Source organism: Mustela putorius, unplaced genomic scaffold, assembly GCF_011764305.1.
Source record: "Mustela putorius furo isolate JIRA1106 unplaced genomic scaffold, ASM1176430v1.1 tig00537350_pilon_pilon_pilon, whole genome shotgun sequence".
Lineage (NCBI taxonomy): Eukaryota > Metazoa > Chordata > Mammalia > Carnivora > Mustelidae > Mustela > Mustela putorius.
This window is the reverse complement of record NW_025422471.1, coordinates 26,548,268-26,575,471: the sequence shown is the minus strand read 5'-3', so window position 1 is coordinate 26,575,471 and position 27,204 is coordinate 26,548,268. Positions and strand designations below refer to the sequence as shown.

Sequence of the window (27,204 nt, the reverse complement as noted above, 5' to 3'; positions counted from 1 at the left end):
TGTTCGTCTCAGGGTTTCAGTTCAAACCCCACACTGTACATGGAGATCACATAAAAATAAAATCTTTAAAAATAAAAATGATTTAAAAAAAGAGTATACTTATGTTCATGATCACTAATATATGCAACTGCTGAATCACTAGATTGTACACCTAAAATAGCTATACTAGAAAGTTTTTAAAAATGTAAAAAAAAAAAAACTCTCACAAATTAGCTTACAGAAAATTGACATTATCTTTTTTCTGTCCAACAATATTATAACTGTTTAATATGTACAGCTGTATGAATCTGTTGAAATCAGTTAGCATTTACATATTCTCCATAGAGTTCTTAGAATTAACATAGGAAAAATATATACATTTAAGAACTTTATCTTTTGTTACCATAATTAATACTGTGTTCTCTTAAACATTATTTCTTCTAACTAGTGGTCATATACAAGAAAGATACTTATTTACTTATGTATTCATTTTGTCTAGGATTAATTTTCTTGAGTTTTCGACAATCTGCTTCTTTCTTAGGGCCAAGACTGAAAGCCTTTCGTGATCTCTACCAACAAAAGTACAGCTGTCCTCCTTTAAATCCTGTGGTGCTTTACCTGTAGTGCTCTTAAGCTCCTTAAAGTATGTTCTACTTTACAATCTATTTCTTTAGGTTTTCATTTTAATACCAGTTTAGATTGCGAGTTTCTTGTGCATAGAGTCCATGAATATCTCTTCTTTTGTGACAGCATTCTGTCTAGTTCTTTGCACGGAATGAATGTGCTCAATAAATGGCTTTTTCAGATTGTTTTAGTCCTGTGAAAAATGCTGTTGATATTTTGATAGGAATTGCATTTAAATCTATAGATTACTTTAGGTAGTATGGACATTTTTAACATATTTGTTCTTCCAGTCCATGAGCATCAAATGTCTTTTCCATTTCTCTGTGTCATCTTCAATTTCTTTCAATCAGTGTGTCTTACAGTTTTCAGAGGATGGATCTTTTTCACCTCTTTGGTCAGGTTTATTCCTAGGTATTTTATTATTTGTGGTGTGATTGTATATGGAATTGGTTTTTTTAACTGCTCTTTGTGCTGCCTCATTGTTAGTGTACAGACATGAAATGGATATCTGAATATTGATTCTGCATCCTACAACTTTACTGAAACCATATCAGTTCTTTTTTTTTTTAATCTATTTTAATTTGAGAGAGAGACACAGAGTGAGAGAGAGAGAAAGAGAGAACAAGCAGGAGGAAGCGCAGAAGACAAGACTCCTCGAAAGTAAGGAGCTCAATGTGGGACTCCATCCCAGGACCCTGAGATCATGACCTGGGCCAAAGGCACACACTTAACCAACTGAGCCACCCAGGCATCCCTGAATCCATTTATCAGTTCTAAAAGATTTTTTTTTTTTGAGATTTTATTTTTAAATTGTCTCTAGACCCAATATGGGGCCCAAACTTTCAACGCTGATATCAAGAGTCACATACTTCACTGACTGAAGCACTCCTACTTGTTCTAATAGTTTTTTGGTGGGTCTTACATTTTACTAGGGGCTAATATGTAAGTTTAAAAGTAATCCCAATAAAATTCCAACAAAATTTTTTTTTTAATCTAGTAAGTGGGTTCTGAAGTCTATACAGGAAAACAAGTAAGGTCAAAAATATGAAATGGGGGAGAAGACTAGTCCTTTTAAATAACCAAATGCTAAAATAAATAGAAGAGCAAAGTACTGGAACTTAAAAGATTAATAGAAAAAATAAGGAGATAAGAAATATACAGAAACAGGGGTGTCTGGATGGCTCAGTTGATTAAACATCTGCCTTCGACTCAGGTCATGATCCCGGGGTCCTGAGACAAGCCCTGCATTGGGCTCCATGCTCAGTAGGGAGTCTGCTTCTCCCTCCCCGCCCCCCCCATCACCAGCGCCCCCAAGTTGCTCCTGAGCTTGCATGCTCACTTTCTCTCCCTCTCGAATTAATAAAATCTTAAAAAAAAAAAAATATATATATATATACACACACAAACATATACATATACAAATTTAACATATGATCTAGATTAAGAGTTAGGATACTTTTCCTTAAAGGGGCAGACAATAAGTACTTTAGACTTACAGACCATATAGGCACTGTCATAGCTAATCAACTCTAACATTTTAGCACAAAAGAAGCCATAGACAACATGTAAATGAATGAACACAAGCTGTGTTCCAATAAAACTTATTTTTTTACAAAAAGAGTTAGCACATCAGTGACGACTGTCTGCTGAACTGATATAGATATTAATGCAAATCAGTGCAGAAGATAAATTATTCAACAAATAATACTAGAGCAATCTTATACCTGTCAGGTAAAATAAAACTGGAACCGCACCTCATATGGGACACCAGGATAAATGCCAAATGGGTAAGATTCATGAGACCTTATTCATCCCATGTGTTTAGGTATGGGTATGCGATAGTACTGTGTAAATCAACTTTTCATAGGTACCTAATCATCTACTCAACCCTGAGGCCAACCCCATCCATACTTAGCATGCACTACCTATTTGTGGAATAAACAAATTCTCTTTCGAAAGCTTACAACATACAACACTATAATCTTTCCTGGATCATTAAAAATATTCATGGAAACAAGCAAAGGTCATCAAAGAATACTAAGCATCTAGCAGCCATAAGGAACTACTAATTAAGTTGTAAGAGAAAATCAAATGGAAATCCAAGTTCTTCAAATATAATAAGTATTGTACAAGACAGAAAGAAGAGCACGAAACAGAAAATAGAGATGCCAGATAGTCTAAAATTTTCTATTTTCAGTATATTCCTTTATTTTCACACTACATTCATAAACATTATACAAATGAAATCAATAGAACATTATCAGGCAACCTCCTGCCTAAACAGAAGGATAAATTGAGCTAAAACCCACTTAGACTATGTAAAAATAGATATACACCTGTAATTCACTTGGTATTCAATTTGTCATTAGAATTAGAAAAGAAGGGGTGCCTGCGTGGCTCAGTGGGTTAAGCCTCTGCCTTTGGCTCGGGTCATGATCTCAGGGTCCTGGTATTGAGCCCCACATCGGGCTCTCTGTTAGGCAGGGAGCCTGCTTCCCCCTCTCCTCTCTCTCTGCCTGCCTCTGCCTACTTGTGATCTCTTTCTGTCAAATAAATAAAATCTTTTTTAAAAAAAAGAATTAGAAAAGAGTTTTTTTTTTTAAGATTTTATTTATTTATTTGGGAGAGAGAGCCCACACAAGCAGAGGGAGAAATAGACTCCCCACTGAGCAGGGAGCCTGACATGGGGCTCAATCCCAGCACCCTGGGATCCTGATCAAACCAAAGGCAGCTGACCAACCGACTGAGCCATCCAGGCACCCCAGAAAACAGTAAGTATTGAGATCTGCCTACAGTGGGTGTGTTACATTCCTTCCCAAATTCAGTAAAACTATAATCAGATTTTAAGGGGAAATCTATTTTCAGATTATCCAGTTGTATAAAGGATTCATTCCATTCTCATGTATGGGTCTACACAGAAACTATGATTCAAGATGGGCATGCAACACTTGGTTCTTGTTTGCTGGATTTCTGATATTAAAAAGGGGGAGCAAACTAAGAACAAAACCATATTTTCAGTGGAAATAAAGATCTCTAGTTAGATGAAAATCAATGGTAAATTATGTTTTAATAAAGCTTCCAAGTAAATTACCTTCTAGGACTAAATCTCACTTCATTAAGAGAAAAGCAGTGGTTTGGGAGTTACATTTATAAGTACAAATATAAATCCACCAATAGTTTTTTTTAAATATTTTATTTATTTATTTGACAAGCAAAGATCACAAGTAGGCAGAGAGGCAGGCAGCGGGGGGTTGGGGGGGAGCAGGCTCCCTGCTGAGCAGAGAGCCCGATGTGGGACTCGATGATCCCAGGACCCTGGGATCATGACCTGAGCTGAAGGCAGAGGCTTTAACCCACTAAGCCACCCAGGCGCCCCACCACCAATAGTTTTTAAATATCACCACAGTGTATATTCATACAATGGAATACTAAACAGCACTGAAAATGAATAAATAGAGCTATGTGAATCCACAAGAATGAATTCATAAATATAAAAATCGAACTGCAGGAGAATTCATACATTATGTATCATTTATATAAAATTCTTTGTAATATTTTATTTATTTATTTGAGAGAGAGAGCACACAAGCAGGGAGGGGTTGCAGAAGGAGAGGGAAAAGCAGGCTCCACAGAGCAGGAAGCCTGACACAGGGCTCCATCCCAGGATGCTGGGATTATGAATGAGCCAAAGGCAGACACTTAACCAACTGAGCCACCCAAAGCCCCAGTTTTTAAATATGTTAAACAATAGGACATACTGATGGAGGATACATAAATAAGCTTTGTAAGTCTAAGAGGGACACCTGGGTGGCTCAGTAGGTTAAGTGACCAACTCTTGGTTTTGGCTCAGGTCATGATCTCAGGGTAGTGAGATCAGCCCCGCATCAGCATCTGCACTGGGCATGGAGTCTGCTTAAGGTTCTCTCTCTCCTCTCAGCCCCAATCCCTCATGCACGTGCTTGTGTATACACTTTCTTTCTCTCCTTTTTCTCTCTCTCTCACCCTCTCTCGAAAACAAAAAGTCGAAGAAATATATGGGGTAAATAATGCCAAAATGAGGTGGTGCCTATTTCAGGGAAGGAAGTGAGTTAATTGGGTAGGTGTACAAATGGACTAGCAATGATCCATTTCTCATGGATGGCACATGCTGAATGGTACATGAGTTTTTGTTGTCTTATTCTTTACATCTTTTTATACGCCTGAAATTATTTAATTTTTTAAAAAGATTTTATTTATTCATTTGACAGAGATGACAAGTAGGCAGAGAGGCAGGCAGAGAGAGAGGAAGGGAAACAGGCTCCCTGCTGAGCAGAGAGCCCGATGTAGAGCTCGATCCCAGGACCCTGGGATCATGACCTGAGCTAAAGGCAGAGGCTTTAACCCACTGAGCCACCCAGGCACCCCTTTTATTTCATTTTAAAAGCTACCACAACAGAGAACCCAAAAAAGAAATGGTCAAAGGACGTAAATATACATTTCCCCCAAAATACAGAAATGGCCAACTACCATATGAAAAGATGCTCAACATGAAATGCAAATCAAACCTATATAATAAGATGCCACTTTACACCCACAAGAATGGCTATAATCAAAAAGATAGTAACTGTACCCCTGAAAGAAATAATACATTATATATCAATAAAAATAAATAAAATGAAAATAAAATAAAAATTTTAAAAACAGAAAGAGAGTAACAAGTGTTGGTGACAATATAAATGGTAACTTTCATCCACTACTTATGGGAATGTAAAATGGTAAATGTGCTTTAGAAAATAGTTTGGAGTTTTTCATAATGTTAAATATAGAGTCACCATATGACCCAGCAATTCCATCCACAACTAACTGCAGAGAAATAGCCATACAAAAACTATACAAATGTTTACAGCAGCATTATTCGTTAACAGCTAGAAAGTGGAAACAACCCCAAAAGTCCATCAACTGATGATGGATAAACAAAATGCGGCATATCCATAAAAGAGAATATTATTCATCCATAAAAAGGAATGAAGCAGGGCGCCTGAGTGGTTCAGTGGGTTAAGCCTCTGCTTAGGCAGAGGTCATGATCCCAGGGTTCCGGGATTGAGCCCCACATCAGGCTCTCTGCTCCGCAGGGAGCCTGCTTCCTCCTCTCTCTCTGCCTGCCTCTCTGCCTACTTGTGAGCTCTGTCTGTCAAATAAATAAATAAAATCTTTTTTAAAAAAAATAAATAGGAATGAAGCACTGATTCATGCTACAACGCAGATGAACTTTAACAAAATTTATGCAAAATAAAAGAAGCTAGATACAAAGGGCTTATAATATAATCATATCACATGATTATATTTATATGAAATATCGAGGACAGGTAAATCCATACAGAAGAAAATAGACTGGTGGTTGCTAGGGGATGAAGGAGTAGGGGAATGAAGAGTGACTCCTAGTTGGTGCAGGGATTCTTTTTGGGGTAATGAGCATGTTCTGGAATTAGATACTGGTTATGGGTACACGGCTATGAATATAATAAAAATCACTGAACTGTACACTTTAAGAGGGTGAATTTGATGGTGTATGAATTATATGTCAACTTTTTAAAAAAGCCATCACACCTCAAAAAACTGCCATATACATGAGACTAGGGACACATCTGCAAAATGAAGCCCTAGGGACCCAAAGAATCCAAATTTAGTTAATAGTGATATATGCACATTTACAGTATTCCTCAGAAACAACTTAAAAGGAACAATGAAACAAGTTTAACATTTTTAAACTTAATTTACCTGTGTACATGAGAGAGGAGAGTGGATACCGCAAGCCAAGAGCATCCTCTGTAAAGGAATCAACAAAGTCCTCCAGCATATGAAGCCCAAAATCTTTGCCTCTGTATTTCTTTCTTACAAACATTGTATCAAGGACTGGCAGTTGGTAGCTTTGAGTAAGAAATGAGGCACATATGCTTCCTGCAGTCATGAAAAAAGAAACCCAGTAATTTTTCACATTAAAAGGCCATACATGTATATATGTTTAAAGAACATACATTAACAATCTAGTTAAGTTTTTCTTACCTTAAGAGTGTTAAAGAAATGTATCAATTTCATAATATAAAATGCTTCCAAGCTGCTGTTACACATAACTTCACAATGTATACATGTGATGATGATAGAACTATCTATGTATTTTGTCACAGGATCATCTAATAGAAGTCACTATTACCATTTTTAAGTATATACTAGAATATGCATTGCTATCTACAGACTTGCACAACTTCAAAACTCATCACCTATTACATTTTAAAACTAAAAAAGTGTATGGGATGACTGTTTTTAGTGTATGTGATGACTGTATATAGTGTAAAATGCGTGAAGTACCTCATCACAACTTCAGTACCTAAATAACCATCTATCCATTTTTCTCTAGTGAGTAGTCTCATTTTTATCTACTCCATAATGGCAAAGAAAGAAGTCAGTCTTCCAGATTTTTAAGGACTACAGAATGGAACTAAATGGAAACAGAGGCACTTGGGCAGCTCAGCCAGTTAAGCATCTGCCTTTGGCTCAGGTAATGATGACAGGATCCTGGGATCCAGCCCCAACAACCTGCTCTCTGCTCAGAAGGGGGTCCTTTTCTCTCTCTTCCTCTGCCCAATCCCTACCTCATGCTTGCTCCCTCTTGCTCTTTTTCTCTACCTCAAATAAATAAATAAAAATTTTTAGAAAAGTGACTAAATGGAAACATTTCTTAGAAATGGTTAAGTTAACAATCTTTTTGCTGTACATGTATTTTTTTAAAAATATCTTGAATACTTAGAAGAAATAACTTACAGTCACTAAATATGCCTCTTCTATTACACAGCTATGTTGATTTGTCTTTTTAAGAATGCTGATTTATGTTCTGACCCTCCAATTAGATGTGCTAGCTCCTTTAACACATTATAAGACAGTATATAAGTTGTGGGCATCATGATGGGGCATCCCACTCACTATTAACTTTAGAAATAGTTCATAGTTCATCAGTCAATATTCTCAAATTTAAAAAAACCTATTTATTGTTCTTCAATTATTCATATGATTTCAGATAATTCTAATAATGCAGTTCAAGGAAGACATAAAATTTCAGCTAACAAACATCTCACAAATGGACTTTTACCAATCATACCATTTGATGACTTGGTCAATATAACAAGATCTTTTTTAGCTGAACCAAATAATTTGGACTATCCATGACTAAATTGGGAGAATTGCAGTAACTTTCTGCAATAGTCTCCAAGACTCTCAACTAATTTAAGCTTAGAATAGGTAATTCTCATTGCTTAGATCTTAAATGCTGACATTCAGCTAGGATATTTCTACGGTTTAAAACATCTTATAGAATGGCTATTCTACAATGTTAACAATGTTATATACTTGAGGGGCGCCTGGGTGGCTCAGTGGGTTAAAGCCTCTGCCGTCAGCTCAGGTCATGATCCCAGGGTCCTGGGATCATGCCCCACACTGGGCTCTCTGCTCAGCAGGGAGCCTGCTTCCCCCTCTCCTCTGTCTGGCTGCCTCTGTGCCTACTTGTGATCTCTGTCTGTCAAATAAATAAATAAAATCTTTTTTAAAAAATGTTATATACTTGAAGTTTACTAAGAAAGTAAATATTCAGTGTTATCTCTACAAAAAAAAAAAAAGAAAGAAAATGGTAACTGTGCAGCAGTCTCTTTTAATTAGCTTGATTTTGGTGAATATTTCACAATGTATACATATATCAAATTATCAAGCCATACACTTGAATTATGTATCATTTTAATTGTCAATTTTACTGAATAAAGCTGAAATATATAAACAAGTTACTTGTAAGAGTATAACAGGTAGTCTCACCAACAACTACTATGACCATAATTAATTTTTAATACCTTGAAATCAGAGCTTTTTCATAGTAACTGCTAGTAGTGATTACAAAACCAAGAGACATTACTTTAGGGGCACCGGGTGGCTCTGTGGGTTAAAGCCTCTGCCTTCGGCTCAGGTCCTGATCCCAGGGTCCTGGGATCGAGCCCCGAATCGGGCTCTCTGCTCAGCAGGGAGCCTGCTTCCCTTCTTCTCCTGCCTGCCTCTCTGCCTACTTGTGATCTGTCAAATAAGTAAAAACTCTTTAAAAAAAAAAAAAAAAGAACAAAAAAGAGGGGCACCTGGGTGGCTCATTGGTTTAAAGCCTCTGCCTTTGGCTCAGGTCATGATCTCAGGGTCCTAGGATAGAGCCCCGCATTTGGTTTTCTGCCCTGCAGGAAACCTGCTTCCCTTCCTCTCCCTCTGCCTGCCTCTCTACTTACTTGTCATCTCTTTCTGTCAAATAAATAAATAAAATCTTTAAAAAAAAAAAAAAAGAGAGAGAGAGGGAGAGAGAGACACTACCTTATAAGCACTAGTAGTTCAAAGGACAAAGCAAAAATGAAAAGTGAAAGCACTATCTAGTTCTAATTCTCAATTCAGAGTCTGAGGATTTATGGCTGTTTCCTATTGTACATGCTCCAGGTTCCCTACAAAAGTATAATAATTACATGATGGAAATAATCCACAATTTGATTTTTTTCCACACAAACATTTCTTCTACCAGAGAGGAGGTAAATTCCAGCATCTTATATTGTTAAAATGATAAATTTATGAAACTACAGTATTCACAAAGTTTCAAGTTTTTCTACATTTATTTGTCATGTATATATTCACTGCAAAATAAGATGCTGATTCTCTTCCTTTATTTAAAAACTTATACAGTTGACCATTGAACAACTTGGGAGTTAGGAGCACTGACCTCCTGAGCAGCTGAAAATCCCCATATAACTTAACCCCCCAAAACTTAACTACTAACACCCTACTGCTGACTGGAAGCCTTACTGATAACAGTCAATTAACATATATTTTGTATGTTATATCTATCATATACTATAGTCTCCCAATACAGCAGGCTAGAGAGAATAAAATGTTATTAAGAAAGTCCTAAGAGGGGCGCCTGAGTAGCTCATTTGGTTAAGCATCTGACTCTTGCTTTCAGCTCAGGCCATGATCTCAGGATCCTGGAATTGAGTCTTGTGTCAGCCTCCATACTCAGTGCAGAATCTGCTTGTCCCTGTTCGTTCCTCCTCCTCTGCTCCTCTCTCCACTCATGCTCTCTCTCTCTAATAAATAAATGAAATCTTAAAAAAGTCTTAAGAGATAATATTTGTAGTACTGCACTGTATTTATTGAAAAAAAAAAAACCACATATAGTAGACCCATGGAGTTCAAACATGGGTTGTTCAAGAGGCAACTGTACTTTAAGTGTTCTATCAGTACACAGAAAACCAAATAAAGAGCACAAAAACTTCCCATGTTACCAGACATGCTTCAGACCCATCAATAGCTGTAGACAATAGCACAATTAACTAGTAAAGCAAAACCACAACCTAACTTAGATGGAAGTTCTCATTAAATTAAATTTACTAACTGTAATTAATTACATTAAGCACTGCACATGGTATATTGAATACTTATTTATAATCCTCTAATTTTCCTCTTTGACCACCTTCTTCTATATACTCTCTCTGGGAAATCTCACTTACTCTCAAGGGTTGTTACCATGTATCCAAATGTTGATAATCACTAGTCTTTAATTTCTATAATGCATGAGACTTTTCCAAAATCAAGAATAGAAGAGCACACATAAATGTGAATGTAACAAAAATCACACAATTAGCTCAACAGAGAAAAAAACATTTGACAAAATCCAATACCTTTCATGATAAAAAATACTCAATGTCCTAACCCGATAAAGGTACTTAGGAAAAACTCACAGCTAACATCACACTCAATGGTAAAAGACTGCATGGTTCTTCCTAAGATCAGGAACAAAAATAACTGCTCATGCTCACTGCTTCTATTCAACACTATATTAGAGGTTTTAATTTGGCAAGAAAAGGAAATAAAAGGCAGCCAGACTAAAAAGAAAGAAGCAAAGCTACATTTATAGATACATACTTTTGTATATACAAAATCTTAAGGAACCCACTAAAAAATTACTAAAACTTAAAGGCAGTTTAGCAAGGTTGCCAAGATCAATATACAAAAATCAATTGTATTTCTATACACCAGCAATGAACAATCTGAAAATGAAATTCAAGAAAACAATTCCAGGGGTACCTGAATGGCTCAGTTGAGCATATAACTCTTGATTTGGGCTCAAGTCATGGTCTCAGGGTCATGAGATCAAGCCCCGCTGCATCAGGTTCTACAGTCAGCACAGAGTCTGCTAAAGATCCTCTCTTTCCTTCTACCCTTTCCCCCATTCATGCACGCTCTCTCTCCCTAAAAGGAAATCTTTCATTAAAAAAGGAAAACAAGGGGGCGCCTGGGTGGCTCAGTTGTTGAATGTCTGCCTTTGGCTCAGGTCGTGATCCCGGAGTCCTGGGTCGAGCCCTGCACCGGGTTCCCTGCTCAGCGGGGAGCCTGCTTCTCCCTCTCCTACTCCCCCTGCTTGTGTTCCCTCTCTTGCTGTGTCTGTCAAATGAATAAAATCTTAAAAAAAAGAAAAAAAAGGAAAACAAGGAACACCTGGGTGGTTCAGTGGGTTAAGCCTCTGCCTTCAGCTCAGGTCATGATCTCAGGGTACTGGGATTCAGCCCCATATCAGGCTCTCTGCTGAGAAGGGGGCCTGCTTCCCCCACCTCTCTGCCTGCCTGTCGACTTGTAATCTCTCTGTCTCTGTCAAATAAATAAATAAAATCTATTAAAAAAAAAAAAAGGAAAACAATTCCATTTATCACAGCATTAATAATAAAATTCTTACAACTTAACAAGATAGTATAAAACTTATATGCATATGAAAAACTACAAACATTGTTAAAAGAAATAAAAGAACTTCTAAATAAATGGAAAGATATCCACATTCATGGATCAAAAGATTTAACACTATTAGACATTAATATATTCCCCAAATTAGGGACACTGGGTGACTCAGTTATTAAGCATCTGCCGTCAGCTCAGGTCATGATTCCTGGGATCGAGCCCTACACCTGGGCTCCCTGTTCAATGGAAAGCCTGCTTCTTGCTCTCCCACTCTTCCTGCTTGTGTTCCCTCTCCTGCTGTCACTCTGTCAAATAAATAAAATCTTTAAAATTTTTTTTTTAAGATTTTATTTATTTGACAGAGATTACAAGTAGGCAGGGAAGCAGGCAGGGAGAGAGGAGGAAGCAGGCTCCCTGCTGAGCAAAGAGCCCATGCAGGGCTGGAACCCAGCACCCTGGGATCATGACCTGAGCTGAAGGCAGAGACTTTAACCCACTAAGCCACCCAAGCACCCCTAAAATCTTAAAAAAAAAAAAAAAAAAGATGTGTGTATGTGTGTGTGTGTGTGTATAGATATTTCCCAAATTGACTTAAAGATTCAAAATTCTCGGGGCGCCTGGGTGGCTCGGTGGGTTGGGCTGCTGCCTTCGGCTCAGGTCATGATCTCAGAGTCCTGGGATCGAGTCCCGCATCGGGCTCTCTGCTCGGCAGAGAGCCTGCTTCCCTCTCTCTCTCTGCCTGCTTCTCCATCTACTTGTGATTTCTCTCTGTCAAATAAATAAATAAAATCTTTAAAAAAAAAAAAAAAAAAAAAGATTCAAAATTCTCAACTAAATCTTTTTACAGAAACTGGCAAGGTGATCCTAAAATTCTTACACAAATGCAAAAGACTGCAAAAAAGCCAAAACAATCGTAAAGAAAAAGTTTAAGGACTCACATTTGCCACTTTAAAACTTACGAAGCTACAGTCATCAAAACATTACAGTACTGGCATACCATACTTCCATACATATTGGAACAGTTACAAAGATCAACGGCATACAACTGAGGGTCCAAAAACAAAACCTCTTATTTATGGTTAACTGATTTCTGACAGGGGTTCCAAGGCAATTCTACAGAAAAACAATAGTCTTTTCACTGAATAGCTCTCAGACAAGATAGTCACCTAGAGGGAAAAAACAATGCTGGACTCCCTTCCTCACACCATATACAAAGATTAACTGCAAGTGGTTGTCAACCTAAATATAAGACCTAACACTATAAAACTCTTAGACGAAAACACAGCAGTAAATCTTTATCACCTTGGATTAGACAAAGCTTTCTCAGATAAATATCAAAAGCAATAAAGAAAATAAATTGGATTTCATCAAAATTTTAAAATTCTGTGCTTCAAAGGACACGATCAAGATAGTGAAAAAACAACCTATAAAATGGAAGAAAATAGGAATATGCCTGGGTGGCTCAATTAGTTAAATGTCTGCCTTCAGCTCGGGTCATGATCCCAGGGTTCTGGGATTGAGCCCCACATCGGGGTCCCTGCTTACTCGGGAGCCTGTTTCTTCTTCTCCCTCTGCTGCTCCCCTGGCCTGTGTGTGCACACTCTCTCTCTGTCAAATAAATAAAATCCTAAAAATAGGGTGCCTAGGTGGCTCAGTCGTTAAGTGTCTGCCTTCTGCTCAGGTCATGCTCTGAGGGTCCTGAGATCAAGGCCCACATCAGGCTCCATGCTCAGCAGGAATCCTGCTTCTCCCTCTCCCACTCCCCCTGCTTATGTTCCCTGTGTGTGTGTGTCTGTCAATCAAATAAATAAATCTTTAAAAAAAGATTTTGAAAATCTTTAAAAATACATAAATAAAAATACATAGGATAAAGTATTTCCAAATTATATCTCCAAGATACTTGTACCTAAAATATACAAAGAATGCTTATAACTCAATAATAAAAAGACAAGACCCAATTTTAAATACGTATTTCTCCAAAAACAACATACAAATGGCTGACAGGTATATTAAAAAATGTTCAATGTCACCAACCAATGGGGATATGCAAATCAAAACAACAAAATATCACTTCACACCTATCAGGATGACTATTACTAAAACAAAACAAAACAAAGATAACAAGTGTTCATGAGGATATGGAAAACTGGAACCCTTGTACACTGTTGATGGAAATACAAAATGGTAGAGCCACTATGGAAAACAGTATGGAAGTTCCTCAAAAAATCAAAAATAGGGGCGCCTGGGTGGCTCAGTGGGTTAAAGCCTCTGCCTTCGGCTCAAGTCATGATCCCTGGGATCATGTGGGATCAAGCCCTGCATTGGGCTCTTTGCTCAGCTAGGAGCCTGCTTCCTCCTCTCTCTCTGCCTGCCTCTCCACCTACTTGTGATCTCTGCCTGTCAAATAAATAAATAAAATCTTTAAAAAAATAAATCAAAAACAGAACTACCATATCATATAGCAATCCCACTTTTGGGTATTATCCAAGAACTGAAATCAGGTCCCAGATATCAGCAATCCCATGTTCACTGCAGCATTATTCACAATAGCCAAGATGTTATGACAACCTAAATATCCCACTGATGGATGAATGAATGAAGACAATGTGGTACACACATACAATGGAATAATATTCAGTCATTTAAAAAATAAATCTTGCAATACGTGACAAAATGGATGAACCCTGAGGACATTATGCTAAGTTAAATAAGCCAGCCACAGAAGTACAAATACTGTACGACTCCAACCATGTAAGGTATCTAAATTAGTGAAACTCAAAGAAGCAGAAAATAGAACTGTGTTCACCAAGGGCAAGGGAGATGGAAATCGGAAGTTGCCAATCAATGGGTTTAAAGCTTCATTAATGCAAGATTAGTAAATTCTATGTAATCTGCTGTATAATATTATTTCCATAGTTTGTCAACTGTTATTCTATATTGTATTCTACACTTAAAAATCTGTTAAGAGTAGATCTTTGGTGTGTTTTTGTTTTTGTTGAAGATTTTATTTATTTATTTGACAGACAGATCACAAGTACGCAGAGAGGCAGGCAGGGAGAGAGGAGGAAGCAGGCTCCCTGCTGAGCAGAGAGTCCCATGCAGGGCTCTATCCTAGGACCCTGGGATCATAACCTCAGAGGCTTTAACCCACTGAGCCACCCAGGTGCCCCAATGTTAAGTGTTCTTAAACCAATAAAGTAAAAATTAATCTGTAACAGAGTGAATTTTATTTTATGATATGTGACTCTTGAAATAATTGAGGTGAGTGAGAACCCAGGCTAAAACAAACAAAAATGTATATACTGTAATGATCACATCTTATAAAATTCCAGAAAAACAAGCTATTCAGACGGCAGAAAAGTGTTTGCTTGGGGATTCATAGTGGGAGGAGGAATGGTTACAGGAAGCAAGAGAAACTTTCGGGGATAATGGTTATTTCATTATCTTGATTGTGGTAATAGTTTCACAGCTGTAAACCTATGCCAAAACACAACAAACTAAATTTTAAATATGGGCAATTTTTTTTTTTTTAATGTCAGTTATACCACAATAAAGGTAGGGGGAGAAAAGTGGTGGGAAAAAAAAGTCCAAATTAAAAATGAGCAAAGGATCAAACAGACATTTTCCCAAAGAAGACATATGAGTGGCCAATACACACATGAAAAGATGCTGGACATCCTTAGCCATTAAAGAAATACAACTGAAAATGTCAATGCCATGACACTTCATACACACAGCCTAAAATAAAAAAGATAAGTCCAGGGACGCCTGGGTGGCTCAGTTGGTTAAGCAGCTGCCTTCGGCTCAGGTCATGATCCCAGCATCCTAGGATCAAGTCCATCAGGCTCCTTGCTTGGCGGGGAGCCTGCTTCTCCCTCTGCCTCCGCCTGCCATTCCGTCTGCCTGTGCTCGCTCTCTCTCCCTCTCTCTCTGATAAATAAATAAAATCTTCAAAAATAAAAAAATAAAAAAAAAAAAAGGTATGTCCAAACAAGTGTTGGTGAGGATGTGGAGAAAATGCAATCCTGGTACATTGCTGAAAGGAATGCAAAATGGTGTGGTCACTTTGGAAAACCATTTGGCAACTCTTCAAAAGACTAAACTTAAAAGTTACCATATGACCATGCAATTCCATTCTTTGGTATATACCCAAGAGAAATAAAAAGACATCCACACAAAAACCTGTACACAAATATTCATAGAAATATTATTTAAAACAGCCAGAAAGCAGAAACAATTCAAAAGCCCCCAAAATGATGAAAGACAATATTGGTACATCCATACAACAGGGCATATTATTTGGCCATTAAAAAGGAATGAAGTCGGGACGCCTGGGTGGCTCAGTTGGTTAAGCGGCTGCCTTCGGCTCAGGTCATGATCCCAGCGTCCTGGGATCAAGTCCCACATCGGGGCTCCTTGCTCAGCGGGGAGCCTGCTTCTCCCTCTGCCTCTGCCTGCCATTCTGTCTGCCTGTGCTCGCTCGCTCTCTCTCCCTCTATCACTGACAAATAAATAAATAAATAATCTTTAAAAAAAAGGAATGAAGTGGTGGTAACATGCTGTAACATGGATGATATCTGGAAAGAGTATTCTAAGTCAAAGAAGCCAGGCACAAAAAACTACTTTGTCTGATTGAATTACTGTATAATCCCATTTATATGCCCAGAACAGACAAATCTATAGAGACAGAAATCTAGAGAGACAAGCTACTGGTCGCCCAAGGCCAGTGCCAAGAGAGCAGTGCCAGTGAGTACAAGATTTCCTTTTGGGGTTGATGAAAGTTATCTAAAATTGATAATGATGACAGTTAAACAATTCGGTGAATCTACTAAAAAAAAAAAAAAAAAGGAATTGTATAATTTACATGGATGAATTGTATGGAATGTGAGTACTACCTCAATAAAACTTTTAAAAATTTAAAAAGAACAGAGGCATCTGGATGGCTCAGTCAGTTAAGTAGCCAGCTCTTGGCTTCAGCTCAGGTCATGATGTCAGAGTAGTGAGATTACCCTACATGGGGCTCCGTGCTAAATAGGGAGTCTGCTTGAGATTCTCTCTCTCCCTCTCTTTGCCTTTCCCCACACACATGCTCACTCTCTCAAAACATTCTAAATCTTGGGACGCCTGGGTGGCTCAATTGGTTAAGCGGCTGCCTTCGGCTCAGGTCATGATCCCAGCGTCCTGGGATCAAGTCCCACATCGGGCTCCTTGCTTGGCAGGGAGCCAGCTTCTCCCTCTGCCTCTGCCTGCCACTCTGTCTGCCTGTGCTTGCTCTCGCTTCTCTCTCTATGACAAATAAATAAATAAAATCTTAAAAAAAAAAAAGTTCTAAGTCTTCAAAATATTTTTAAAAATTAAAAAAAAAACCAAGAAAGTAATTTATGTGTCATTCCAATAAGCCATTTATAATCAGATTTTTCAGATACTCCCCAAATCTGATCTTCCCTTAGTTGACGAATTTTTCAGGAAATCTCATCACCCCCCAGTGATGAGCAGCTGCTTATAGCAAAAAGTCAAGAATTCATCCTTAACTCATTTCTTTCATATCCCATGTACAATCCATCAGAAATCCTGCATCATTAGCTTCATAATCTATCTCAAATATGATGACTTCTACCCTATCTCCCTTGTCCAAGCCACCATCACCTCTTCCCAGGGCAACAGCCTCTTAACTAATAATTGAACTCAATTCCAGTATCCCCTCTCCTGTTTGTTCACACAACAGTGTTAGTTACCTGTTTTGAAGGCAAATCAGATTGTGTTATGTCCATGTTCAAAACCCAATGAATTCTCATTACCCACAGAATAAATTCAAACCCTTTCCTTGGCCTATAGGACTATTCAGGATATAGCCCTGCCTTTCTCCATCCCTGTATCACACACTCCCTCTACTTTAGCCCCTGGCCCTCTTGCTAGTTCTCAAACACCCTGAACTCAATTCTGCCTCAGGGCTTCTCCATTTCAGTTCTTTGCCTCGAAACCTCTTCTCCTGAAACTTCATTTATCTCATCATCCCCTTACTTCCTACAGAGTTGGTTACCCTGACCTTTCCATTTAAAACAATACTCACACACACATACTCTCCCTTATCTACTTCAGTTTTCTTCATAGCATTGTCTACTTGCCTATTCACCACCAACTCCTCCTCTAGAATCTAAGTTCTATGAAGGGAGTCTACACAATTTTTATTACTCTCTCAATTTCTCCCTCTTGCTCTTTCTCCTACTCACCTTCTTTCCCTTTTCTTTCCTTCCCTATCTATATAGCATCTTCCAAAACAGCTTCTGAAAGATGAATAAATTTTCATACAACTATTCAGGATCTATTCAAATTCAAGCATAGATATTCTACCACACTTGAGTGACTTTTTCTCTTCATGAAATCACTATTTCCTCTTTGTCCACTGGGAGTATGTCTTCCCTCACCTTCATAAATACTGGTTTAATGCCTCGCAAAGTCATCGGTAGGTGACTATCTCCACAGAGCACATGCATAATGTGAATTCTAAACAAATAATGTGATTATACCTACATGAGAGACTTTGTCATTTACCACTAGACAAGTATTCTCATCACAGTCTTGATGCTTTATAAATTAGTTATAGCAACATCAGCTGTTGTAACAAACCAATATGGAAAGCTTAATGTAAGACTCAGTTTTACTTAGATAACAGTCCCACACAGGTGCTACTGCAGAATGGATGTCTTTCTGAGGCACCATCATCCAAGAACAGTTTGTTACCTATTGTGGCCCAAATCATCCCAGATGTACTGGCTGAAAACAAAAATTTTCATTATTTATCACAACTTTCATATGTATATGGGAAACTGAAACAGCTAAAAGTCCAAACGGCTTCACTGCCACGAGATACAGATTGTATCAGCTGCTGACTGGAAGCACAGCTTCAGTTCTCTTTATTGCAGCTGTTTGGGCTTCCTCACCACATGAGAGTCTTGAAGTAGTCATACTTCTTACATGGTGATTTAGCTTCTAACAGTACCAAAATGCAAACACTCAGGCCTTCTTAAAGTTTAGCACAGTGTCACTTGTGCTGCCTTCTACTGGTAAACCATGTCACAGGGACAGCCCAGATTCGAGCAGAGGGCACAAGCATCAACATAATGGAAACATGGTTCACTGGGGCCCACCAAAATGACAGAACTCAGGTTCCTTCTGTCTCATGGCTTCTCCACAGACCAGGTGTTTACAATCCACTGCATTCAGCAGATGGGAGGAAAAGAATCTTAACCACTTTGACCCAACACCATACATACTATTTCTCATTACTTTAGGAAGAACTAGTCACACAGCCCCACTAAGCTGTGAAAATGAGAGGAAAACATAATCCCTGACTGGACAGCTACTGGCCAATGACTAGAATACAGAAGAGAAAGCACAAATCTCTGGTCAATAGTCCGCAGCCTCAACTAACTTTCCCCTTTCTCTTATCTTCTGGTAGATTAACACTTCCTTTTTAACTGTCAGGAAATCAATGAGCACATCTCAGCAGATAGTACCTTTTGCTGGCAGACTCCCTCCACAGGTACATTTGGTTATCTCAGGCTGTTTCCAGTAACTTATATCCTTACTGTCCCTTAGGGTCATAGAACTCTGCATGTCAAAACTGAACTCCAGTATTACCAAATCCACTCCTCCTCCTGTATTCCCAATCTTAACACCCTCCCACTTACGCACTCAAGCCAAAATCCCCAGGAGTCACCACTGGTTACCCTCCCTCCCTTTGGACATACAGACATTAGAGTCAGGGCACTTTGTCCACCCAAAAATCTCCCTCAAATCTTTCCTTCTCTGTCCCTATTGCTACATTCCTAGTGTAAGTCCTTCTTTCACCTGGACTACTAAAATAGCTCCCAAATAACAGACTTCCCTGATTTCAGAACACAGTTTCCCTACCTAATCACAAAGCCCTACAAAAAATTATCTCACTGGGGAGCCTGGGTGGCTCAGTAGGTTAAGCATCTGCCTTTGGCTCAAGTTATGATCTCAGGGTCTGGGGACTGAGCTCTGCGGTGGGCTCCCTGCTCAGTGGGGAGCCTGCTTCTCCCTTTCCCTCTGCCACTCCACATGCTGTGCACTCTCTCTCTCTCTCAAATAAGTAAATGTTTAAAAAATTACTTCACTAAAATATTTAATTATCTCTACATAAAATTCACTGATAGCTCCTTTGCCAGTGAAATTCCAAACTTACTTCTTTATGGCATTTAAGACCCTTCATAAGAAGACCCTCCGGGACGCCTGGTTGGCTCAGTCATTAAGTGTCTTCCTTCAGCTCAGGTCATGATCCCAGTGTTCTGGGATCAAGCCCCACATCCGGGTCCGTGCTCCACAGGAAGCCTGCCTCTCCCTCTCCCACCCCCACCCCTTGTGTTCCCTCTCTCAATAAAATAAAAATAAAATAAGATTTTATTTTAAATAAATAAAATCTTTAAAAAAATAAAATAAAATAAGAGGACCCTCCATCTTTACCTCTTCCCACTCTATCGCTATCCTTTAGTCCTTTAGCTTATCCTAAAAGTCCTTTAGCTTACCTAAGGTGGCATTCCAACTACACCTTGAACTTTCATGACTCTGCCTTCTTTCTATTCCATTTATATGTTCACCAAGACTGTTCTTTCCCTTCCCTCTTCTCTGCCTACTGACATTCTCCTTCCCCTTCAAAGCCACTTTTATTTATTTAAGATTTTATTTATTTATTTGACAGACAGAGAGAGATCACAATAGGCAGAGAGGTAGGCAGAGAGAGAGGAGGAAGCAGGCTCCCCACTGAGCAGAGAGCCCAACGTGGGGCTTGATCCCAGGACCCTGAGATCATGACCTGAACCGAAGGCTGAGGCTTAACCCACTGAGCCACCCAGGCGCCACCCCCCCCCCCGCTTTTTTAAAAAGATTTTATTTATTTATTTGACAGACAGAGAGAGATCACAATAGGCAGAGAGGCAGGCAGAGAGAGAGAAGAGGCAAAGCCACTTTTAAATAGCACTTTCTCAGTGACACCTTCCTCTAGGCAAAACTTGCTGTTCCATTTTTCAATGACTACTATTATTGATACCTCAAATACAGCATTTATCAAACTGAATTATAAGTAGTTATTTAATGACTGTAATTTCCTGTTTCATCCTCAAAATTTTTGGTGCTTTGAAGGCACAGGAACGCAAGACCAGCTATCTTTGTGTCTACACTGACAATGCAATCAGCCCTAAGAGATGCAATCACCCTCATAAGAGAATGCTTATCGGAAAGCAAGTGGCCCTTCAGGTGGCTAGAAATTCACATGCAAACAAAGTAACCATTTCCAAATGACACATTTCAGGTAGCCAACGAGTTGCTGGGACTTTCCATGTCTTTGCTCATTTCCTTCAAAAAAAAGGATTACACCTAGACAGACTCAAGACCCTACAATATAACCTCATTCTTCCAACACAAACTTCTAATGTTTTGCCTTTAGCTGTACTACTAGTCTTTATCATTTTATATCAGTTTTGATATTCCTTTTAAAAAAATCTTTAAACAGAAGGGCTAGAGAGCTGAATTTCAGTGAATAGGACATGAGCGATTTGTCCAAAAGGAGGGAAGATCACAGACACAGTTCTGTTAAAAAGTCTAAAAATCACAAGGAAAGCTGACTAGCAAATGATGAGAGGGAAAAACACTTTCATTATGAATTACTTCAAATGAGGATTACAAAAACCAAAAACGTGTCTCTCAGCAGTGACTGTAAATCCCTTGTGACTCAACAATATGATTTACTGTACCTGTTTATTAGACTGTACTTCCTTCGTACGGTTCTTTGGTTGGGCTTTCACAAAATACAGGTTTTCGAATTGATCAAGATGGTTCATACTTGAAGCCAGATAATAATGGACAATTCTAAAACAGCAGCCAGTGGGTGTCCTCAATTTTGTTCCCTCCAGCTCATCTATATTAAATGTGGTACTTGATCTACACAAATTTTCACCTTCTCTATTTCTTGACATAGGGCAAAGAGTTATAAAATTTCCACTGAATTAACAAAGGGGCTACCCGCTTTTCAGCTGCATGTGATATTTCTCATTAGCAATTCCATACTTAGCACAGCCCTTTTATCATTACAGATCCTGTGAGGACTTAAAAAGTTCAGCCAGTTTTGCAGTGGACACTGATAAGATTCTAGATATAGTTCCACTTTTCTAAATGTTCTCTTTTAGGTGTTTTTTGTTTTTGTTTTTGTTTTTTAAGATTTTACCCATTTATTTGACAAACAGAAATCACAAGTAGGAAGAGAGGCAGGCAGAGAGAGAGGGGGAAGCACGCTCCCCACTGAGTAGAGAGCCTGATGCAGGGCTTGATCCCAGGACCCTGAGATCACCACCTGAGCTGAAGGCAGAGGCTTTAACCCACGGAGCCACTCAGGTGCCCCCCTACTTTTAGTTTTTAATCAAAGTTTAATGTGTACATTGTTTAGAGCACAATAGCCCTTAGACTGCAAAGAAAAAAAGCAGTCCTGTGACTTGCCTCCATGATCCACTTTTAAGAAACTATCTTAAAATTTTAGAGTCATAAAACAGTCGCAAAAATACAGAGTCCCATATACCCTCATCCAGCTTCCCTAATGTTAACATCTTACACAACCAAAGTACTATTATCAAAACAGGAAAATGAATATTGACAAAGTACTACTGACTACAGACCTTATTCAAAATTCACCAATTTTGCCACTAACGCTTTTTTTCTGTTTCAGAATCCAATCAGGATTCCACACTTGATTTAGTTTAGTATCTTTGTTTCTTTTTTAAGATTTTATTTTATTCATTTGATAGAGAGAGATCACGTAGGCAGAGAGGCAGAGAGAGAGAGGAGGAAGCAGGCTCCCCGCTGAGCAGAGAGCCCCATGCGGGACTCGATCCCAGGACCCTGAGATCATGACCCGAGCCGAAGGCAGCGGCTTAACCCACTGAGCCACCCAGGTGCCCCAAGAATAAATGAGAGGAGAACCAAAGTATTTATTAAATCAGCAAATCAGCTAGAGTAACTGGGTGCTCTGTTGTCTGAGCCTTCAGCTCTTGATTTCCACTGAGGTCATGATCTTAGGGCTGTGAATTGAGCCCCAAGTCAGGCTCTGTACTCATCAGGGAGTCTGCTTGAGATTCTCTCTCTCCCTCTCCCTCTCCCTCTGCCCCCAGGTGTGCAATCTCTCTCCCTCTACACTAAATAAATGAATCTTGGAAAAAAATAAAACAGCAAACCAGTTTAAAGTATAAAGATCTCAGTTTTTTATTTTTGAGAAAAAGTGACCTCACCAACTGCATGCACTAATTCTTTTTTTTTTAATTTACTAATTCTTATCTTAAGTGTGTACTAATTTTGTGATTAAGGCATCAGTCACAACTGTTCTGTATACCAACAGTGAATTCAGTATTATCTTTAGACTTGATCTGACCAAAAGGGCTGAATATGGAAGGTGTAAAATGTGAGAAAGGCTGAAAATAATGTGAGTGTTCTCTATGAAAGGTCTTCTGGTCAAGGTACAGGAAAGGCCAACTTTGTTTTGTGGTGGTTATAAGGTGTAGGGTGTATGTGTACATGGATCAAAGCAAGTTAAATCTTTCTGGCTCCAGTACCTCTAGGGAGCAGAAATGGCAGGAAAATAGGTAACGCAGAATGAACCACCCATCTTTTAGGAATAGGGTATAGTTGGGTCTTAGGATCAAAAATCCAAACTTTAATGTGGTGTATATATACAATGGAATACTATGCAGCCATCAAAAGGAATGAAATCTTGCCATTTGCAACGATGTGGATGGAACTAGAGGGTATCATGCTTAGTGAAATAAGTCAATCGGAGAAAGACAACTATCATATGATCTCCCTGATAGGAGGAAGTGGAGATGCAACATGGGGGGATAGGGGGAGTAGGAGAAGAATAAATGAAACAAGATGGGATTGGGAGGGAGACAAACCATAAGTGACTCTTAAATCTCACAAAACAAACTGAGAGTTGCTGGGGGAGGGGGGTCAGGAGAGGTGGGTGGGGTTATGGACATTGGGGAGGGTATGTGCTAAGGTGAGTGCTGTGAAGTGTGTAAACCTGGCGATTCACAGACCTGTACCCCTGGAGATAAAAATACATTATTTGTTTATAAAAAAAAAAAAAAGAATAAAAAAAAATCCAAACTTCATAGATTAACAGTTTCAAAGCTATTCGAATTCTCTAAATATATTATTTTGTTTTTCATGGTAATCAGCAAAGCTGCCCTTAATAAGCCAGGCTGAATCAGCTATGTGAGGGAGACAAAGGCTACGCATTTGGTCCACGGGTAGACAACTATTTTAAAAGCAGCCCAGAACTGTGACAACAGCAGGAATCAAACACTTTAAATAAAGGGAAGGATGTGGTAGGGTGTCAAGACTGTCAAACAGGAGGCTCAATGCACAACTTTCTTTGTACATACATGGAGATCTGACCCTCTGTCAAACATTTATTTTTGTTTTGTTCTTCAAGACTTTCCTAACAACCCTCATTTACAGAGAAAGGTAGAAATACTCCCATGAAATATTAAGTAAAATCACCTCAATTTAAACTCTAAAGAGTCACTCAAAAAGATACCAATATGGTATGGGGTCTAAAAAGGAGGTTTCCAGGGCGCCTGGGTGGCTCAGTGGGTTAAGCCGCTGCCTTCGGCTCAGGTCATGATCTCAGGGTCCTGGGATCGAGTCCCGCATCGGGCTCCCTGCTCGGCGGGGGGCCTGCTTCCCTTCCTCTCTCTGTGATCTCTTCCCTTCCTCTCTCCTACTGTGATCTCTCTCTGTCAAATAAATAAATAAAATCTTAAAAAAAAAAAAAAGGTTTCCATAATAAATAGTTTAAATAACTTTTAAAGACTCACCTGTAGGCTTAACTGAATAAAACCCAATGGCCTCTCCTTTCTTCCAAAGAATCTTGGCGTAATCAGTACTGCTGTGACACAGGAATGGTATCTCATTTCTCTCCATTTCCTGTTTTCTATAAATAATTCGATTCAGAACATACAGAACCACTCTCTCCCCAAGAGTTCTCACCTGGAAAGAGAGTCAGACACCAGGCACAACAGTTATGATATATATCCATTCAGAATGCGACCTACCTTGCTCCCTGCTTCCACACCTCAGACTAGTATTCAAAGCACTTTGAATACACTCAAAATGATTTCTTAAACCCTTCATCACACAGATGAGACCCATCATTCATAAGAGTAATAATCCATTTCTACAAACACATATTATGTGAAATACTGTCTCAGCAAAATTCTAGAACAGGTAAAACGAGATTCTAATGGACCAATGCCCTGCATCTCTTCCTCAGTGTTCAAGTGTGTTCTTTTTTCTTCCAGTTGCCCAGATCTGGGGTCTCCCCCCAAGCTAACTGCTGCCCCACCACCTCTATTGCTTCAACTTTTTCACTCCTTTAGCCTCAATAGTAAATAAAAAGCAGGAGCGGAGGGGGGAGCTTCATGTAATCCTCTAAGACTTTAAGAATAATTACCTTATTTGGTGAGCAAGGCCTTTCTCATCTTTTCCAGGTAAAATTTTCATTTAACAGTCATGTCCTAGTTGTGTAACTATAAGGAATTGCCAGTTCACTGCACACACAAACCCACAGACCCTTCTTGCTAGATCATATAAGTGATGACAGTGGCACAAGCAAATCTGATAAAAACAAACTTGGGGCAATCACAGAATGGAAGCAGAGCCTCAATTCCTACATGAAAGGCCACATGGTCACTGGGACCCCCTCACCAACTTTCTCACATCAAATGATAGGGTTTTCCCCATAGACATCTTTCATCACTAAAAACAAGAATTCTATCCATAAAGTTTATTTGTCCAAGTCTCCTTAAAGAAGCACAAGAGTGCCCTCTAATTAGGTGAGTGAAGGGGAAAAAAGCATTAACTATACATACTCTACTCTCACCATAACCATACTACACACTACAGGATGTCAGATACCAAACAACATAGGAAATGACAAAGTTCACTAGTTTTCAGGACAACCCATTCCTTCCCTGAACAGCTCTGACCAGTATAAAATTCTTCTTCATCCTGAGCTGACCACAGCCAAAGACTAGACTTTGATACCCTGGAGCCACATAGCCTAAAAAAAAAAAAATTGAAGAAAGCCATGGCATTCCCCTAAATTTCATACCACAGGAACAACTAAAGGAAAAGACTGATCTAATGCAATTTTGGGCACTCTGGCCATTCTAGTCCTCTCCCTTGAAACTGCCCCACATCCTTAATCTCTCCACTGGGACTTGCAGATATTACAGAACTCAATGAAGTGAAGTTGTTGCTAAGACTGTGGGTGCTTTGCCTATATAAGCTTAAGTGTTTTTATTAGCTTTTTTGCTTACCTTGGTTTTACTGCTAATTAACTAAAGCCCAATCATCTTCCTATATGCTCTTTTAGCTTGTTTTTCATGGTATACATGTGCAGTTAATTGTTTGAACACTTGGGTACTACTTTTCATCATGTTTGCTCATAATGCTCTTTGCTTCTTAATTCTGCCTTTCACAGACTGTTCTCCCATTCAGAACTGTGGCAGGCAGAAATGATCAGCATGCCACTGTGTCTTTCTCTAAGTAAACGATAAAATGATGACTGGGGCAGAAAAAAGGAGAAAGTCTGGCAGTATACTACTAAGGTTCTCCCTTCTGGTTCACTGATTAGACCACCTGACATGGCCCTACTGACAGGGAAGTTTTCTGGTCAGTCTCTCCTAGAGACAGAGAACCTTGGCAAATATACAGACAGAAAAACTTTTTCTCTACCCTGTGAGAAAATCAGAAGCTAACGTCAATACAGGTCACTCCAGTTCAAGTGACCCATAGGTATCACCCAATTCTCTGATACTTTTAGAAGCACGTAATATCGAGGAAGCCCAATCAGACTACTAGTTTCATCACAACAATGAAACTCAGATGGTTTAATACAACCTGGTTATACTAAAATAGGGAAGTACTCAATAATTTCAACAACTTTCAGTGTCTCTGGGAAACACTGTGAAATGATCTCAGAAAAAACACTTTTAAATTATAGGATCTTGTTACCTGCTTAAGCCCCTCTCTAGAAGGGACCGATGTTTTCACAATATCATCAATAGCCCACCACTGATCAGCAAGATAAAGTGCCACAGCTAAAAGAGAATAAATGATTATTAACACTTAAGCTTTACCGTATATATTATTATTTGAAAAAGTTTATACAGGTAACTTTAAATATACCCACTTTATTATACAATGTGGCCCCATTTTATACCACTTTATCTTATTTCACACATTAAACATTTAATTATAAGCAAGTGAAAATTTTATTTTCCAAAATTTAGTTTGAAACAGTTTTTTAAATTCTTTCATGCAGCTACTTTTTTTTTTAAGATATTATTTACTTATTTGACAAAGGTCACAAGTAGGCAGAGAGGCAGTCAGTGAGTAAGGAGGAAGCAGGCCCGCTGCTGAGCAGAGAGCCACTAAGCAGGAGTTCCATCCCAGGACTCTGGGATCATGACCTGAGCCGAATGCAGAGCTTTAACCCACTGAGCCACCCAGGCACCCCTCATACAGCTACTTTTTAATAACTGTTTGGAGAAAAGTTTCTCAATTGATAAAGATTAAGCAGAAAAGAGACCTGTGAGTGAGTCCTCAGGTGCAAAAAGAGCAAGAATTTTCTCAGTCTGATCTCCACCATAAAGAGGTACAAAGCCTACATTTGACAGGCTAATAGGAATCTGAAATGACAATTGATTAGAGATTAGTGAAGTCCGTTAAGAAAATATTGGACAAAAAACCATG

The 27,204-nt window shown here is 38.8% G+C and overlaps 1 protein-coding gene across 1 annotated transcript in view; it reads right to left on the bottom strand.

The window, feature by feature from the left end:
* The window catches only part of FAM169A (family with sequence similarity 169 member A), a 65,353-nt gene that overhangs the window by 18,710 nt on the left and 19,439 nt on the right, over nt 1-27,204 (bottom strand). The window contains exons 3-6 of the mRNA XM_045074432.1: nt 27,041-27,140; nt 26,464-26,549; nt 24,264-24,435; nt 6,361-6,540 (exon numbers count right to left, since the gene is read on the bottom strand). Coding sequence (XP_044930367.1) covers nt 6,361-6,540; nt 24,264-24,435; nt 26,464-26,549; nt 27,041-27,140 — 538 coding nt within the window. The remainder of the gene's footprint in view (nt 1-6,360; nt 6,541-24,263; nt 24,436-26,463; nt 26,550-27,040; nt 27,141-27,204) is intronic.